Source organism: Mandrillus leucophaeus, unplaced genomic scaffold (genome assembly GCF_000951045.1).
Source record: "Mandrillus leucophaeus isolate KB7577 unplaced genomic scaffold, Mleu.le_1.0 Scaffold95, whole genome shotgun sequence".
NCBI classification, from domain to species: Eukaryota; Metazoa; Chordata; class Mammalia; order Primates; family Cercopithecidae; genus Mandrillus; species Mandrillus leucophaeus.
In genome coordinates, this window is record NW_012110363.1 from 115,172 (window position 1) to 135,425 (window position 20,254).

The window sequence follows — 20,254 nt, forward strand, 5'->3', positions numbered from 1 at the left end:
GTGGACTATTCAAGTCAACACATAAAAGTAATAATCACATGAACAAACTTTTTTTTGAGATGGAATCTCACTCTGTTGCCCAGTCTGGAGTGCAGTGGTGTGCTCTTGGCTCACTGCAACCTCTGCCTCCCGGATTCAAGCGATTCTCCTGCCTCAGCCTCCTGAGTAGCTAGGACTACAGGCGTCCACCACCACGCCTAGCTAATTTTTGTAGTTTTAGTAAAGCGGGGTTGCACCACATTGGACAAGCTGGTCTCGAACTCCTGACCTTGTGATCTGCCCATCTCGGCCTCCCAAAGTGCTGGGATTACAGGTGTGAGCCACCGCGCCCAGTCAAACATTTTTAAAATCATGGAATATCTCTATTTAATGTAAAAGAAAAATTCATGAAAACCTGCTGAGAACATTTGATTACAGAACACTATGTGAAGTATGAGTACAAACACTAATACAAATACAATGTGTGTACACACAGAACTATGCACACTGAAAAATATGAAAGGATAGGAACTGTCAAGGGAAGTCATCTTTGTGTGGTGAGATTATGAGAAGCTCACTTTTCACTTCTTACATTCCTATAGTTTAAAAATTTTTAATAATTATATGTTACCTTTGTAAATGAAAAAAATATATTTTAAAGATATTCAGAAAAAGAAGATATATTTGGTTATTTATTTAACTTTTTTAGAACTATGAAGGAAACTTGTAAACTACGGTGTAAACTAAGATTGGACATTAAAATGTGGGCCTCTAGAAATAAATGCAGAGCACATTTCCTTAAAAACAGGATTCTTATTCTACAAAAAGTTTCAAGAATGAATATCATGGAAATTTCAGAACCATGAAATAAAGATATTTAAGGAAGTAATTTCCATTAAATCAATCCCTGAGGTTACAATAAACAAACTCTGGAGAAGCTGTCTCTATAAAGCTGAACATGAAAAATAATGTTTCAAATACTCAAATTACTAAGGTGTGTCCCAGTAACATATGGCAAATTGTGAAGTCTAATAAAATTAATATCTATACTATATTCACTCTGCTACTGAAAAGTATTATCTCTGGTAGAGCTATTTGGTGTCTAATTATCCCCCCTCCAAATTCCCAAACTGGCATTTTTAACTGAGACAGTTTAATAATAGTTTTTGAGGGTTCCCGATGATTTGAAAATGGGGAGCAAGAAGCAACATATCACTTATTTTATCCTTGATACCACCTAGAATGTTAGTCCATGAAGCAAAATTAACTTTATTATCTTAACAACATTTTACTGATGAATGTCCATTTTATTTGCCATAATATGAGTTATCAAATAAATTTGAAGGAAAGGAAAAGGGAAGAAAAAGGGAGACATGACATCAGTTATAGAGAGTTATACAAATGTAACCTTTTCAAGAATCTTTACCCTTAAAGAATGTATACAAGCCAATCAGTAACTAAGTGTAATGTCAATAAAGACAAATAAGAGCTGTCAGTTATAGGTGAGCAGAAGATAACAAAATTTAAAGTTGTATGTAAACAATGAAACATTACACAAATGTTAGCTATTATGAAGAGGGCTTAGCTTAGAACCTTGCATATGGTAGCCACTCAAAGAAATGAATTTATGTAGGGGGAGAATCGCGAACCTTACTTCTCAAAGGGAAGGGCCTTGTTAATAATTTAAAAGAAGTTTTCCCCGGGGCGTCGTGGCTCACGCCTGTAATTCCAGCACTTTGGGAGGCGGAAGTGGGTGGATCACGAGGTCAGGACATTAAGACCATCCTGGCTAAAAAACACAGTGAAACTCCGTCTCTACTAAAAACACAAAAAAATTAGCCGGGTATGGTGGCGGGTGCCTGTAGTCCCAGCTACTCGGGAGGCTGAAGCAGGAGAATGGCATGAACCCAGGAGGCAGAGCTTGCAGTGAGCCAAGACCATGCCACTGCGCTCCAGCCTGGGCGACAGACCGAGACTCCATCTCAAAAAAAAAAAAAAAAAAAAGTTTTCAATTATTTCAGAACACTGCCCTATAAGCACCTCACAATACAAGGTAAATCTCTGAAATCTCAGTTTTCCACTAGGTTTTAAAAAGAAAATGCCTGTTATCATATTCCTCCATTTTTCATTTCACAGAAGTCTTAGAAGTAGAGACCATCACTCTATATACTGTATATGTATCTTAATGCATACATTCATATATATATACACATACATTCATATACATACATACACACATATCTAGCTATATATAATATGCTGATCTATCAAAAATTCCTGTGTAATAATGGGATTATAAATATTGTGTGAATAAAAAACCTGTCCATCAATTGCTAGTCTCTAAGTAATTTTTCAAGAACATCAGAAACTCCACTGTTTTCTGTGCATATCCACAGGCTAATCACTTAAACCTACCATGTTTTTACCTTAATTCCCCTGGTAATATCAGACAGAATTAGTTCCTGTCTGAAAGTGCTCAATCCTTGGGTTAATTATTTCCAGAAGCCCAAAAGTTTAGTCTTTTTTATTTTAATTTTTTTTATTAAATGAAAGCATTATACTCAACTAAATATAACCATCAAAAGAAATCAACACAATTGGTAAATTCACTTGTCTTTGAACTTGAAGGGCTTTAGAGATACTGTGGGCTTTATTCCAGACCACTGCAATAAAGCCAATACTGCAAAAAAAGTGAGACACAGAAATTTTTTGATTTTCCATTGCATAAAAAAGTTATGTTTATACTATGTTGCAGCCTATTCAGTGTGCAATAACAGTAAGTCTAAAGAAAACAGCGTATATATCTTAATTTAAAAATACTTTATTGCTAAAAAAAGTGCTAATGGTCATTTGAGATTTTAGTGAGTGGTGATGTTTTTGCTGGTGGAGGGGCTTGCCTCAATGTAGATGGGTACTGACTTTTCAGTGTGGTGGTTACTGAAGGTGGCGGTGGCTGTGGCAATTTCTTAAAATAAGACAACAATGAAGGCTGCCACATTGACTCTTCCTTTCACAAAATGTTTGTTTCTGTAGCATGCAATGCTGTTTGCTAATAGTTTACGCACATTGGAACTTCATTAAAATTGGAGCCAATCCTCTTAGTTCCTGCTGCTGATTTATCAACTAAGTATATGGAATATTCTAAATCTTTTGTTGTCATTTCAACAATGTTCACAACATCTTCACCAGGAGTAGATTCCATCTCAAGAAACCATTTTCTTTGCTCATCCAAAAAAGCAATTCCTCATCAGTTTAAGTGTTATCATGAGATTGCAGGAATTCTTCACATCTTCGGGCTCCACTTCTAATTCTATGCCTCTTGCTATTTTTACCACGTCACTGAAGTGGTGATTCCCTCAAAGTCATCCGTGAGGGTTGGAATCAACTTCTTTCAAACTCCTATGTTAACTTACTTCCATGAATCATAAATGTTCTCAATGGCGTCTAGAATGGTACATCCTTTCCAGAAAGTTTTCAATGTATTTTACCCAAATATATCAGAGGACTCAATATCTATGGCAGCTATAGCCTTAAGAAATGTATTTCTTAAATAAAATACTTGAAAGTCAAAATTAGTCCTTGATGGGGATGCACGGATTGCAGAATGAATCTTGTGTTAGAAGGCATTAAGAAAAAACCTCCTTATACATCTTCATCAGAGCTCTTAAGTAGCCATGTGCATTGTCAGTGAGCAGTAATGATTTGAAAGAATTTTTTTGTAAATAATAGGTCTCAACAGTGGGTTTAAAATATTCTGTAAACCAGGCTGTAGACAGATGATATCTGTAAACAGATAACATCTGTTTGTCATCCAGGCTCTGTTGTTCCTTTTATAAAGCATAGTCGGAGTAGACACAGTATATTTCTTTTTTTTTGAGACGGAGTCTCGCTCTGTCGCCCAGGTTGGAGTGCAGTGGCTGGATCTCAGCTCACTGCAAGCTCCGCCTCCCGGGTTTATGCCATTCTCCTGCCTCAGCCTCCCGAGTAGCTGGGACTACAGGTGCCTGCCACCTCGCCCAGCTAGTTTTTTGTATTTTTTTAGTAGAGACGGGGTTTCACCATGTTAGCCAGGATGGTCTCGATCTCCTGACCTCGTGATCCGCCCGTCTCGGCCTCCCAAAGTGCTGGGATTACAGGCTTGAGCCACCGCGCCCGGCTGACACAGTATATTTCTTAAGAGTCCTAGGACTTTCAGAATGATAAATTAGCATTGTTCCACTTAAAGTCACCAGCTGCATTAGCCCCTAACAAAAGAGTCAGCCTGCCCCTTTAAGCTTTGAAGCCAGGCATTGACTTCTCCTCTCTAGCTATGAAAGTCCTAGAGGGTATCTTATTTCATATAAGGCTGCTTCATCTACCCTGAAAATCTATTGTTTAGTGTAATCACCTTCACCAATAATCTTAGCTAGATTTTCTAGATACCTTGCTGCAGCTTCTCCATCAGCACTTGCTGTTTCACCTTACACTTTTAGGTAATGGAGATGGCGTCTTTCCTTAAACCTCATGAACCAACCTCTGCTAGCTTCAAATTTTTTTCTGCAGCTTCTTCATCTCTTTCAGCCCTCCTATGTTTAAAAAGAGTTAGGACCTTGCTCTGGACCAGGCTTTGGCTTAAGGGAATGTTGCGACTGGTTTGATCTATCCAGACCACTCAAACTTTCTGACTCAGCAATGAGTCTCTTTTGCTTTCTTATCATTTGTGTGTTCACTGGAGTAGTACTTTTAATTCCCTTCAAGAACTTTTCCTTTACAATCACAATTTGGATAACTGTGCAAGAGGACTAGCTTTTGGCTTATCTGCATTTTTGACATGCCTTCGTCACTATGCTTAATCATATCTAGCTTTTGATTTAAAGAGAGAGAGAGGCCACTCTTCCTTTCACTCGGACACTTAGAGGCCATTACAGGGTTACTAACTGCCAAATTCCAACATTGCTGTGTCTCGGGAATTAGGGCAGCCTGGGGAGAGAAAGACAGGAAACAGCCAATGGGCGGAGCAATCAGAGTACACACAACATTTATCAGTTATGTTCGCAGTCTTTCATGGGCATGGTTTGTGGCATCCGCAAACAATTACAATAGTAATATCAAAGATCACTGATCACAGATCATCATACAGGTATAATAATAACGAAAAAGTTTGAAATATTGTGAGAATTATCAAAATGTGACACAGAGACACAAAGTGTCCCCATAACGCTAATACATTTGCTTGAGGAGAGTTGCCACAAACCCTTAATTTGTAAAAAGCACACCATCTGTGAAGCACAATGAAGTGGGGTATGCCTGTATAAATAAGCTGGACCTACATCTGAGCGTGGCTGCTAGGTCATTTATCAGCAAACATGCATATCTATACATTCAATCACTTCCTTCATTTTGTGAATTATATTCAATATATTCGTTTTGGTCAGGGTCTAATCAGGAAAACTGAAACCATCCTAAGAATTTTAGTGGCTATTTAATTAAAGAAACTGATTACACAAGTATGGGAAAGTCAAAAGAATAAGAAGGGGATGATGAACAGTAACTCCAAGAAACTGCGACCTTCTCAGGGTTGCAGAAACAGAAGGAAAAAGGCAGTATTGCTACCTCTATCAAAAAGAGGAGGACAGCGAGCCATGGTGTGTCTTGGAGCCCTGAGGTGGCACCGCAGGGCTGGCATCCACCGCTCCGAGGCATCTCTGTGCAGCTGAGACTCAGGTGTCTCAGAGGGTTAGTGCAGAGCTATGTTCAAACCTTTAGGGGCAGGGCCCAGGAAGTACTCTGGTCACCATGGTGTGGCTCCTGTAACCCGACGAGGCCTGGTGAGGGCAGTGCTCACTGTCCAAAAGGCCTTGTGTGGCTGATACAGTTGATGGTGGCATTTCTGAGGAAAATGGTGCAGTTGGTGCCAAAGGACTTGGGAGGAATACTAAACACAGAAGAAAGCATGAAAAAGCCCCTTCTCTCCTCCTCGTGATGTCCACTTTCCTGCCAGTACCTCCCACTGGTGGAATAGATCTGCAAGGCGGCTGTAACAGTGGCTTGGGGCATCAGTCCCCCATCTGGCTGTGCCTTCGCCCAAGATGTCTAGGTCCCAGCTCTGCAGGGCATCCTCACTAATGCTAAGTTTTGATGATGCCAAATCTTCAGCTTAGTTTCCCCAGCCTAGGGGTGACAGTTGCTTCCATCATATGTCAACCTCAGTGTTTCCTTTTTGGCTTTTCTGTCTTCCATTATCCCGGTAACCAACTGTCTATAGTAAATTATTTCCGTTACTATAAATGTTATTGCTTCTGTTTTCCTGACTAGATGCTGATTGGTACCGATCTCACTTTTTCTACGGGCCTGTCTTGAGTTACTAGTTAGATGAAATAATCACTATGGCTTGAAGGGCTAAGACGTTTGACCAATGTCAGCTTGTTCACATGTCAAGGTTTTCCAAGTAAATAAACAAGTGCGTGCTGGGCAGACAAAAACTACAAGTCCTAATTACGCCACCCTTACAAAACAGGCTCTTGTTATTCTCTGCCTAACTCCCCCATTGTTTCCTTCATGAAACCGATCATAACCTGCGGTGTTTTCTGTTTTCTTGTTTTTGTTTGTCCCCCTCCACAAATTAAAGCCCATGAGGGCAAGGACTGTGTCTGTCTCATTCACCACTACCAAACAGGGTCTGGCACAGTCCCACGCTCAGAAAAGGTGCTTGGTAATTATTTGTTGAATGAATTAACAAATGAACAAACCAACCTGGAAAAAATCATGGCTTGAGATTAGTCAGAATTAACAAACAAGAAAGAAGATGTCTTAGTCAGTTTGGTTGCTATAGCAAAAGTAGCATAGACTGGGTCGCTCACACTTCTGGAGGCTGGGAAGCCCAAGATCATGGTGCCAGCAGATTTGGTGTCTGCACAGGGCTCTCTTCCTGGTTTGCAGACAGCCATCTTCTTGTATCCTCACATGGCAGAAGAAGCAAGCTCTAGTCCCTCTCTTCATATAAGGCCACTTATCCCACTGTGGAGCGCCACTGTTATGACTTTATTGAAACATAATTAACTCCCAAAGACCCTATCTCCTAATTCCATCCCATTAGGGGTGAGGGTTTCAACATGCGAATTTTGGAGGGGCACAAATATGTAGTCCATAGCAGAAGAGTAATGTGGTGTCAGAACTGCAGATCAAATATTTACATTACTATACATCTGTAACAATTTAGAGTGTGTGCTACCAAGGCAAGAATAGATAATAGAACGGAACGGATAGACCTTACAAAGATGCTAGTCTACTTAAGTGGCAGTTATGATATTAATGAAGGAATTCCTCTAGGTCCTGATGTATTACATTTAAAAATCAGTTAACTCAGAAAGGGAAAATCACCCCACAACAACTTTGTCCCATGCAATGTAGTTTCAGTGTATAAAATAACTTTTGTACCTTTGGTAACAACATGTCCTTATTTAGTCAACATACATAATTATTTTTAATGCATTACACACGAATTGTACCTAATTTGCCCATTTAATAAAGAAAGTCACCAGATCAGGCGCCTATGTAAGTAACTCTTCATGCTTAAAGTCGAATTCATGGGACCCTGAAAAGTCATTTATTGAGCTGCTTCTACTTAAGACCACAAAATTTGTCCCTGGCCAGTGGGAAGATACCTTATGTTCAAAAACTATAGAGAAATAATTCATAACTCCTAGACACCCATCAAAAAGTCTACCCCATATTTAACTCTACTCATTTGCATTTTAAACCCATACTCCCCCTCTTGATGTGGAGTATTCACCATAACAAGCTGCAAACTTTGTGTCACAAAACTGAATTTTTAAAATACCCTGATTTTTTATGATAATGTCTGACTTCAGATTTGTATGTATCTAACTCTTGTGAACCTGCTTAGGATGATATATTAAAGATATGTCTGTGACAGAAGACCACTTTAATCAATGCGATATATTCAGAGGATATAATCATCATTTCGATTTAAAATACCAGTCTCCTTCTTGCATCAGTACTGCATAAACAAACGAGTGACATTTGTAATGTTTGTAATCCTTGCCTTCAAATGCTATGAATGTTCGATTTCTGATTCTATATGCTAATTTTATGTTCTCTGTGCTAGGTTTATTTGGGAATGATTTTGATTAAATCTTAGCAGAAACAGACTTCCTACATAAACCTGGCATCCTAGATATTTTCCATATGGGAAACGGCTTCTTAAAAGCAAGGCAAGAAATCTATTATTTAGGGTTGATGGAGTAAGAAAGGAGCATGGAGTCAGATTTTTGCATCACATACAACTGGGTTCAAATCTTGGTTCTATCAATCCCCAGTTTGATCTTCAGCAGTTTCTTAAGTGCTCTGAGCTTCTGTTTATCACTTTAAACAGACTGAAGAATCAGACTAATACCATTTACTGTGCAGAACTGCTATGAGGATAAAATTATATTGCATATATAAACAAAGTACTGATGTACTATGGTACAGTACTACAAAGTACAGTAGCATAGTGTCTGACATATACTGACTCCTTAATACAATGCTAGTTCCCTTCCTTTTCTCCTAAGGACTACAAGGTATTAGATGGGTAATTCCATGTGCCAAGAAATAACCAATAATGAATGATTTAAAAATATTTCGGGGAAAGGGAAAGTAGGAGGAACTGGAGTAGCATCAATACTTCACTGCAAAGCATGTATAGAAAGTCCGCTGGAAGAGCTGACCAGTGGCCAGTCTGACCTGGCAGCCTGCCACCAAGGAGCATTTTGGAGGAGGCTGTAATGACACTCCTTATTCCAACATGTCCAGCCCCTCTACTTAAATGGTACAGATTTCTGGTCCATAGACTTCTCTAAACCAGCCCTGGATGGATGTATATTTTGCATTTCTTCCTCTACTGTAGATGGTGGACTCTTATAGTTTGCATGAGGTTTACAATGTGGTCCCCTAAGTTAATATTTCAAAATCTTTTCAATAAACCTTTCTGATTTTATAAAGCTGGGTACTGACACAGGTTGGCAACATGGATGTGGGCTGATAGTCCCTTTTGGGGAGGCCCAAATACATTTCCAGTGGACACAGATGGCTTACTATTATTCTTTCTCACTTTTGTCATTTGAAACACTGATCATTTGAGAGAATCAACTCTGAACACCACTATTTACACCAACCCACCACCAACAACAGACATAACACCGATTTAAATATTCAGTTTAAAGGAAATCATTTACTTAAAGCAAAACCCAAAACCCTTGAAGACCAGGACCTAGGGGTGGTCCTCACAGTTGAGGGAGTATCATGTAAAGATCATAAATTTGGCAATAATTGAGAAAATAATAAAGTATTATTTTAAGATAGCATACATTTAGAAAGGTAATATAATAAGTTGGATCATGTCTCATCCAATTTATGTCCACTTGGATCCTCAGAATATGACATGTGGAAAAGGGTCTTTGTAGATATAATTAGTTAAGGATCTCAAGAGGAAATCATCCTGGTTTTAAGGGTGCCCTAAACCCAATGACCAGTGTCCATACACAAGGAAGGACACAGGAAGACACAGAAAAGAAGGCCATGCCAAACTGGAGACAGAGATGAGAGTTATGCTGCCATAGGCCAAGGAGTGCCAAAGATCACCAACGAACACCAGAAGCTAAGGGGGTCTCCAGAAGGAACTAATGCTCTTGACACCTTGATTTCAGACTTCTGGCTTCCAGAACTGTTAAAGAATAAGATTCTGCTGTCTAAGCCACCCAGGGCCTGGTGCTTTGTTATGGCAGTCCTAGGACATGAACACTGGCAGAAGGCATACAGTAAAGTGGGAATTCTGAAGCCAGACTGTCTCAGTTCACATTTTGGTTGTCACTTTCTCACCACATTTATGGGCTGTTGATCTTCTTTGGATTCATTTGCTCATTTGTGAAATGGAGGTAAAAATCGCTCCCACATCAAAGGTTTGGCATGACAGTTAAATCAGGCAGTTAATGCTCAATAAACATTGCCCAAAGATAAAATGACAACAAATTTAGTTTAAAGATCTTAATTGGCTTTTATTTGCAATTCTAGAAATGAGAAACACCTCGTTTTATAACGTAGACTATGTTCCCACGAGCTGAGCAGAAGTGGCTGGCTTTATAGACAGAAAAGGAAAGCAGAAACAGGGAACAAAAAGTCGTTTCACAGCTACTTTCCTTGCAAAGGTTAAATCAGATGGGACTTTCTTATCATGCCAGCTAAAATTGGCTCATTTGGGGATTTGGCTATTTATTATCCCTCTCTCTCCTGATTTCTTGAAAGATGAAATAAACAGCTTCATTTCAGCTTGGTGGCCATGAAACTTTAGCATGAGTGATGCCGTTTTGGTCTGGTCTGTTGGGCCTAGTGCAGGAGCTCCATTCAAAACAATGACTTCCTATAAATTTCATTTAATAACACTCATTATGATTTACAAACTGTGTCTCTACGTCCCTATATCTTCAAAAGCATATTATTTCTGCCTTCTTCTTACTTCATGGGAAGATTTGTGACAATGGACATGAACTAATACTTTTATAAACATGGTGAATATGACTAAGCCCGTGTTTCTATTATTACTATCCTTTCATGTCTACTTAGGATTCAACAACTAAGGGAAATCACAGCCTTTATGGTAAAACTCGTGCATTTTTTGTGGGACAGTTGTAACCAAATGCTGATTCACATGATATGTATTTCAATGTGTTGCTATGATTACTTTAAGAAAATAACAGATAGTTGATGAATACTATTTAAGTAATAAACCAGAAGCCTTATTTTGGAGTTTTTGAAAAATGAAAGTTAGAAAATGCATAGCTAATTCCAGCAATAAAATATTTGTGAAATGATGATAAATAAAAATGCCTTCCTCTTCCTTTAATTTCATTCTACAGTCTTGGTTCTATCTCAGAAACTGGAATCTGCTCATTTGAAGTTTTCTATTGTGATAAGGTGAGCAGGTCCTGGCTGCTCCACCTACTGATGTTACTTGATAGAAATCATGAACCTTTTCTTGGCATCTGCTTCTTCATTGGAAATATAAGGAAACGCATAAGCGCTGCCTTATGGAGCTCTGAGGAACTCAGCTGACAGGATACAAGTAAAGAAAGAACTATAGCATGAGCACATGGCGATTGTTCAATAACTTTCTGAAAAAGTTGTTCTTATCTCCAAGACATTCTACCCTGAATTTCTTTGATTTTAATTACTTTAACATGAAAAATCTCATCACAATCCACAACTTAGATTATACATTTAACAAGTAGCACCACAAACAAACAAATCATTGGAAAACATCTCTGCAGAAAGAACTGCAAAATTAAAGAACAATCTGTGAAGATCCATAGTTTTAAAAAATTTTTTTTCAACTTGAAGGTGACATTGTACATCTATGCTTTGCCAACTGACTACTTTCTGAGGCTGACTTGAGTCATGTGCACACACTGGTCCCCAGACACACAAAACAGAAGCAAGGCCTTGGCTTACAGTGACATTGCATCTGTAAGAGTAATGCTAAATACCTGCTAGTTGGTATCTTCTACATCTAAGATATTTACTTTTATTCTAAAGCCAACCTACATATCCATAACTGCACAGCAACCATTTACACATCTATATACAAGTAAAATTCAGAACTTTAACTAGAAAAAGGTGTGGAATTTTGTGATTTTGATTTTTAGGCAACACTTACCATCTTTTTTTTTTTTTTTTTTCCTATCAATCTCATCACAAAAGGTATAATCACATGTATTTTGTATATTGGAAACTAAATTTACCAATATTAACTTTAGGTAGAAGATATCAGAAAATCCTTTCAATATTATTTTTGACCTTTATTTTCACCAACAGCAACAGGTTAGTCTCCATTAAAAAGATGAGCTTTACAGAAGTTAAAGGTTTTGAAAATTATCTGAGAAGTCAGACTTCAGGGAAAATGCAGAAAAAGAAGGGATGGCCAGAAGTTCAGGAAGAGGGACACCCACTGGCCATGCCTTCAGGAGGTTCTTGTTCTGGTTTGCTGACATGAAAGCTATGTCAAGGAAACTGGCTTCTAGTGATGGAAAGGTTCATTTAGAGAATGGCATTTGTGATGGGTTTGTCTTATGTTCAGCATGACCAACAAGAAGCAGAGAGATTTTGGGAATGGTGGACAACAGGGGGAAAAAAGGGGGCAATTGAAGGAAAAGCTTTTAAGTAACTCCAGCAAAGTATGTACCAAAAGGTGGTCTTTGTCAGGAAATGTTAATAAGGGATTACACTACAGGATCTCAATGGGAGTGTAAAGAGGAGGCATGTGGGCAAAATTTGGAGGGGGTTATAGTTTGGAAAGCATATTCAAATACTTGCTGTTTTTATAATACCATTCAAAAATTACAGAAATTAATGCAACTGCAATAAAAACATTACAAAAATATTTAGAGTAGTATAAATACTGAAAATAGAAATCTACAGATGACATAGGTTTAGCAGAGTGAAAAATACTGCCTTCATAAACAGTTTCTTCTGAATAGGTGCCTTCTTATTTATACAATAGTTTTTAGCTATTCAATATATTTAACCTCCAAATCAGTGGTCCTCAACCTTTCTGGCACTAGGGACTGATTTTGTGGAAGACAATTTTTCCACAGGATAAGGGTGGCAGGGGAATGGTTTCAGGATAAAAGTGGTCCACCTCAGATCATCAGGCCTTAGTTAGAGTCTCATAAGGAGTGCGCAACCTAGATCTCCTGCATGCATAGTTCATAATAGGGTTAGTGCTCCTATAAGAATCTAACGCTGGCACTGATCTGACAGGAGCTAGAGCTCAGGCGGTAATGCTCACTCACCTCCCACTGTGTGGCCTGGTTCCCAACAGGCCACAGACCAGTACCAGTCAGTGGCCCGGGGGTTGGGAACCCCTACTCTATGAAGGCACTGATTGCTTTTAGGCATTTTGCTATTTCTATGAATTATGTATATTAGGCAATTTAAACACAGTTATAGCTGGGTGCTTCCAACTCACCTGAGTATAGCATGAACTAACTACACACACACACACACACACACAGACTTGCATACACACACAAATTATGAACTGTTTATTGCTGGACATGTTTGTCCAGCAATAAAAGGCTTATTATTATTATTATTTGTTTCATTAAGTTTTTATTTTCTATATGGACTTTCAAGGATTTCTAGTTCCCCACTAGTGCCATCACCCCACAAGTCACCCCAACCTGCCAGACTAAATATGGGATCTTCTCTAAACCAATAAGGCTGAGATAATAAGAAGCAACAGCTTGCTTTATCCTCATCCTCTGACAAGCTCAGCCATCTGGGAAGAGATGAGTAGCCACCCCCCTCCAATCGCAGAAGGTGTTGAATCTAGAATCTAGTTGTCCTTTCAGAAAAATCAAGTGTCCAGATAAAGACTCCCTTACCTGTCTTCTTTGTAAATGTTCCCAATTTCTGGTAAATGCAGAGCTTCCTCTGGTAAATGCAGAGGAAAGTTAAGTTCCTCTTAACTTTATAAAATTAAGTATAAACTAAAACAAACACAGATAGATAATTTCCATCTTGCAGACCATCGCTGAAAGGACTACTAAAAGAAAGTTTTGTGTTCTAGCACTAGGGACTCTGACTAACCTTCCTCCTGAAAGCAAGCGCTCCATAAAATATAAAAACACATCCTCGTAAATGCATCAATAAATTGACAATAAAGAAGGCAAAAAGTTTAAGTGATATCAGAAACCTAGAGAAGAAGCAGCATATTGAATTTGGCTTTGGCCCTCAGGGCATTCGCAAAATCCTAGTGACCTTAAACTTTCCTTTGACTGACCTTGTGGAGCTCATAGGGCCAGAAGACAAGACCAGAGCCGACCGCGGGTAGGAGTAGACTGGGGATGGAGAATCTCACAAGAGTTTCTCCAATAAAATTAGGTCCACAAAGGTTTCAGTTTAAGGGTAAACTAGAAATAAGCTCTTGTATCCCCAGTAGATTCCAAAGAAAATTGTCTGGCTTGAAATTCAGTGATAAATAAGAGGTGGCAAAAATTTCCTTTGAGAATTCCTAACTAAAAACCAGCACTCACACCAGTTTGTAGTCTGAACTCACAATATAGGATGAGGTGAAAAATTTCAAGCCAAGAATTTAGATTAAAATGGTAGAAGGAAGTATGTCTCTAGGACACTCGGGCAAAAGAAACACAAATACCTAGATACCTTCCAAAGAAACCCACCTTCACCGAAAGATTCAAAGAATTCTCTTAGATAAAGATCCAAGCCCACAATTTTTAAAAAAATCACACAAAAAATGAGGAAATATGTCAACATGAGTGAGACCAAGAACTAGTGGCAGATTTAAAGGGGGAAAGACTTCAGAAAAGACAGACAGACAAAATGCTCTAGTTAAAGGACAAACACTATCAGAGTAGATTTCAAAATAAATCCAACCATATGTTGTGTATAAGAAGCACACCTGAAACAAAAGAATACAGACAGGGTGAAAGTGAAAGACAGCCAGCTGGAGGTCATCTCCACCCTCATGTTCCCTGACTCCTATCATCTATCGGAGCCATGATGACCCCTTGCTCTTTGTCTCTTTCCTTTTGCAATATTACAGTTTTCTTTTTGCCTTCCCTAATAATCCCTTGGACTTTTCCAATGGTCCTTCCTCCTCCTCAGACTTCTAAGCATTCCTCTAGTGAAGTACTACGCTCTTTGTTCTATTCCCTGGAGGGTCTCAAAGGGTATCTCCTGACCACCTGCATTAAAATCATTTTGGCTACTTGTAAAAACAGAATTTCCTGGGTGATTACCCAGACATTCTGATTTTTAGATTTGGGAAAGGATCTAGGAATTGCATTTGTAACAAGCTCCACCAGTAATTATTATATACCCTAAAGTCTGAAGACCATTTTTTTTAATTATTGTTTTTATTTTTCAGACAGGATTTCACTGTGTCACCCAAGCTAGAGTGCAGTGGTGCCATCTCAGCTCACTGCAGTCTCCGCCTCCTGGGCTCAAGTAGTCTTCCTACCTCAGCCTCCAGAGTAGCTGGGACTACAGGCGTGTGCCACCACACCCAGTTAACATTGTATTTTTAGTGGAGACAGGGTTTCACCATGTTGCCCAGGCTGGCCTCGAATTCCTGGGCTCAAGCCATCTGCCTGCCTCAGCCTCCCAAAGTGCTAGGATTACAGGCGTGAGCCACTGCACTCAGCTTGAAGATCATTTTTATGTACTCTTTCTTTCAAAATATTCATGTTTTCATGGTTTTAAGAGTCGTTAATACTTTATTTCCCCTGTCCTCTCATCGAATTTACAGTTCTGCACTTTAGGTGGCACTTTTTTTTTTTTTTTCCCCCCGAGATGGAGTCTCACTCTGTAGCCCAGGCTGGAGTGCAGTGGTGTGATCTTGGCTCACTGCAAACTCTGCCTCCCGTGTTCACGCCATTCTCCTGCCTCAGTCTCCCGAGTAGCTGGGACTACAGGTGCCCACCACCACGCCCGGCTAATTTTTTGTATTTTCAGTAGAGACGGGTTTCACCATGTTAGCCAGGATGGTCTCGATCTGATCCACCCACCTCGGCCTCCCAAAGTGCTGGGATTACAGGCGTGAGCCACTGGGCCCAGCCTAGGTGGCACTTCTAAGGCATTTGTCAACTTCATATCAACTGGATCATCAATCACCTTAGTTAAAATTAAGAAATTATGTATGACTCATCCTTTCATTAATAAATCCAATTAGTTACAACTCATATTCTTTTCCTGTAAAATATCCTTAAGTTCCTTTTGCTCTGTTTTTATTGCTTTCTCTTTAGTACAACCCTCATTACACATGGATTTTTATAACTAGTTTTTCTATTCAAATGTTCTAGTCCTACAATCCATCTAGGACACTGCTGCCAGAATAATTTTCCTTAAATATCACTTTCACCATATCACAACGATGCTAAATATCTTCATATCATTCCTTAGTTCCAGCAATAATCAAATTTAAACTTCTCTGTCATGCTTTTGAACTTCAGAATCCAGTCCACTCAGTGTGGCTTCCCATCATCCAGTAGTCCATACTCTCTCTGTCAGACATGCTGCTCTCCTGCTGTCATGAATGCATGCAGCAAGTATGATAACAAAGCACAACTCATGGCGGGCAATCACAGAGTGATATTTTTTAAAAAAATTTAAATTTATGTTGTGCAGCTAGCTGTTTTTCCCCTACTCCTAAGAGAAGATTTAGGAAGCGCCTATGCCTTCCACAGCTGCCATCAACCAGTTAAAATTCTTATTTTCAGTAATGAAACAGTCTCAATTTAATACTGATGTTAGAAGTGCTTGAACCAGAGTGACTCCATCTTGAATAGGGGCTGGGTAAAACGAGGCTGAGACCTACTGGGCTGCATTCCCGGGAGGTTAGGCATTCTTAGTCACAAGATGAGATAGGAGGTCAGCACAAGATGCCAGTCACAAAGACTCTGCTGATAAGCAGGATGCCATAAAGAAGCAGGCTAAAACCCACCAAGACCAAGAAGGCAATGAAAGCAACCTACGGTTATCCTCCCTGCTCATTATATGCTAATTCTAATGCATTAGCATGCTAAGAGGCATGCCCATCGGCACTATGAGTTTACAAACGTCATGGCCACGTCAGGAAGTTACTCTTAGAGTCTAAAAGGAAGAGAAACCCTCGATTTAGAGAATTTCCTGTCCCTTTCCCAGAAAACTCAGAAATAATCCATGCCTTGTTTGACATATAATTAAGAAATAACTGTAAAAATATCCAACCAGCCACCCTCAGGGCTGTTCTGCCTATGAAGTAGCCACCCTTTTATTCCTTTACTTTCTTAATAAACTTGCTTTCACTTTACTCTATGGACTTACCCTGAATTCGTTCTTGTGTGAGGTCCAAGAACCCTCTCTTGGGGTCTAGAACAGGACCAGCATTCCGGTAACACTGTCACATACGTAATGATATTTTGGTGAACAACGGCCCACTCTCTTATGATGGTAGTCCCATAAGATTATAATGGAGCTAAAAATTTCCTGTTACTTAGCGATGTCATAACAGTCCTAACATCATAATGTAATGCATTACCCATGTGCTTGTGGTTATGTTGTAAATATACCTACTGCACTGTCAGTTGTACAAAAGTATGGCACATGCTTATGTACATAAGTACATAATTAAGTATATGATACTTGATAATGACAATAAATGGCCATATTACTGGTTTATGTATTTACTATACTATACTTTTTATTATTTTAGAGTGCTTTTCTACTGATTGAAAAAAGAAGTTAATTGTAGAACAGCCACAGGCAGGTCCTTCAGGAGGTATTTCAGAATGCATTGCTATCATAGGCGATGACAGCTCCATGTGTGTTACTGGCTCTGAAGACCTTCCAGTGGGACAAGATGTGGAGGTGGAAGACAGTGGTATTCATGATCCCAACCCTGTGTAGGCCTAGGCTAATGTGTGTGTTTGTGTCTCATTTTTAATTAAAAAGTTAAAAAAAATTAAAAACAGAGAAAAGCATATACAATAAGGATACAAAGAAAGAAAATATGGTTGTACAGCTATACAACATGTTTGTCTTTCAAGCTAAGTGTTACTATAAAAAAGTCAAAAACTTAAAAAAAATTTAAAGTTTATAAAGTTAAAAAGTTATCATAAGCTGAGGTTAATTTATTTTTGAAGAAAAAATTTAAAGAAATTTGATATAGCCTAAGTGTATGGTTTCTAAAGTTTACAGTAGTGTACAGTAATGTCCTACATCTTCACATTCATTCACCACTCACTGTCTCACCCAGAACACCTTCCAGTCCTGCAAGCTTTATTCATGATCAGTGCCCTATACAGGTGTAACATTTTAAATCTTTAATATTGCCTTTTTACTCTACCTTTTCTATGTTTAGATATACAAATTCTTACCATAGTGAAACAGATGCCTATAGTAGTCAATGCAGTAACATGCTGTACAGGTTCGTAACCTAGGAGCAATAGACTATACCATATAACCTAGGTGTGTACTGGGCTATGCCATCTAGGTTTATGTAAGTACACTTGTTGATGTTCACACCACAATGAAATCACCAAATGATGCATCTCTTAGAAGGTATCCCTATCCTTGAGCAATGCATGACTAAAATTAAATATAAAGGACCACATAATAATGTAAATTCTAAACTTACTTTTAAGTTTGGAGGGGCACAGGCTACAGGTCAGAAGTAGTTCGCTTCTCTCTTTCCTTATCTAGTAGTTGTTTTCTTCCTTCATCATTTTGTTAAACTAAATCTCTGACTCATCCAGGATTAAAGCAAGGGAGAAGAAAAGGAGGAGAGAGGGCCAGAAATGTTCTTTCTTGACAAGCACTACTCTAATAATCTAACATCAACAAACCTTTGGCCTGTGAAGTTGTTTACAACTCACTTTCTCATATAGGTGTTTTTGTGGCCTTTTCGGTGAATGTTTCTGACTCTGGCTTTTTTGGAGAAGGCTAACCTCTACTTGAAGTGCCTTAGCAGAGGCAAAATCATCTCTATTTAAATTGTTCATTACTTCCTTGTCCGCTGAAAAGTTGACAGCACTCAGAATTTCTACCTCTGGACTGTAGACTCCTAATTAGGGAAAAGGAGCTAGGCTGGTAGGAGCAGGTAAAAGCAAAAAGAAAAAGCAGGTAAGGTATGAGTCTGCCTTTCTTCATGGTTCAGGACACATAGCACTCTTGTGCAAATAACTCACAATCTTACTGAGCCCAGCTATCACCAGACACTTGGATGATGGTAAAATGCAGGTTAGTTCACTGAAACCTTGGTGTTATCAGTACTGCACAAAGCCCTCTTTAGCACATCACACAAGCACTATCTTATAAAATCCCCAGCAAGCTTTTGTCTCCTTACAGTCAGCTGCTTTCTTGCTGACCTGCCCAGTGTACTCTTGCAATGTATTTTCATACTTTCTCGAATAATCCTGCCTTTCTTTACCTACAACTGTCCTGGTTAATTCTTCTTACTGCCTATGCCACTGGCCCCAGATGGTTGCTGATCACTTGCAGTATGGCCCTTTCTGGACAGGGCCTAAAAACAACTCTATACTAGCTCTCCCTCACAAACTGTCCATGTTCAGAAGAAAAAACTAATACTCTTTGCACCTACAAACTCCTGGAATGTGGTGTGTCTCCACTTCAGAAACTTCTCCTTTATTCTGTCAGTCATTCCTTTCTTCAGATTTCTCAGGTGAAAATCAGACATGAGCCTACAGTTAGGCAGCAGACTGCAGGGGACACATAGTAAGTTCTCTGAGTAGTTGGTAAGGTGCAGGTACCCCATCCTGGTACCCACAAATCAACAGCAGCTCTCTCCAGATTATCAACCTTTTATACTATTGACAAGATGGATCTCCTTTGTAAATCTTGCATAAAGTCTAGTATCTCTGTGTAATGTAGAATTTGTATATATCTTAGTTTCTTGGTCCAAACTTATATTTTCATTTCTCATTACAAATGCTTAATAATTTCCATCTTCATGTATGTTGTTTGCCTCTCTGGAATCTATCTATTCTTCCCCAACTTGCTTATCTAAATCTGAGCTATCCTGCAAGGTTGTGCTCAAGTTCCATCTTATTCATGTTCCCTTGCCTGGCTGTTTTAGATTTTCCAGCAATCTCTTTGGAAGCCCTACACTATTTGCAGAAGTTACTGTAATCAATACATAAAGTTTGCCCTTAGCATTTCTTTTTCATGAAAGACAAATACGGGCACCTTCATGATACAGTGACTCTATGGCCTACAAACTTAATTGTACTTGAAATACAAAAATATCTTTGAAAAATGTGCTGACCCAAAGAGTGACTTATAAGTCTAAGAAAAGTGGGACAAAGAGAGGCAAATGTTAGGCATGCACATCTAGGTTCATTAAATTTCTTTGAATGAACACTCATCACTTAGAAGAGAAGGGAAGTATTAGGATAAAGCTGGTTGTTCTACATTATATATGCTGAATATTTCAAACATTCACTTTTTTAAACATTTATATATAAGAGGAGCTAGAAAATCCATTTACTCGAATCTAACATTATTTTTTTCAACTTTATTGAGTATAACTGACTAGTAATTGTATATTTGAATCCAACTTTTTTTTTTTTTTTTTTTGAGACAGAGTCTCGCTCTGTCACCCAGGCTAGAGTACAGTGGCACCATTTCGGCTCACTGTAAGCTCCGCCTCCCGGGTTCACGCCATTCTCCTGCCTCAGTCTCCCGAGTAGTTGGGACTACAGGCGCCCGCCACCACGCCGGG

General features: G+C 39.0%; 1 protein-coding gene across 1 annotated transcript in view; it reads right to left on the reverse strand.

Annotated features, from left to right (window-relative positions):
- Positions 1–20,254, reverse strand: part of LOC105532349 (protocadherin-23-like) — a 151,535-nt gene that overhangs the window by 100,024 nt on the left and 31,257 nt on the right. Inside the window, 4 exon segments of the mRNA XM_011970529.1 lie at positions 4,367–4,516; positions 4,519–4,544; positions 18,468–18,499; positions 18,501–18,577. Of these exon segments, the coding sequence (XP_011825919.1) occupies positions 4,367–4,516; positions 4,519–4,544; positions 18,468–18,499; positions 18,501–18,577 (285 nt within the window).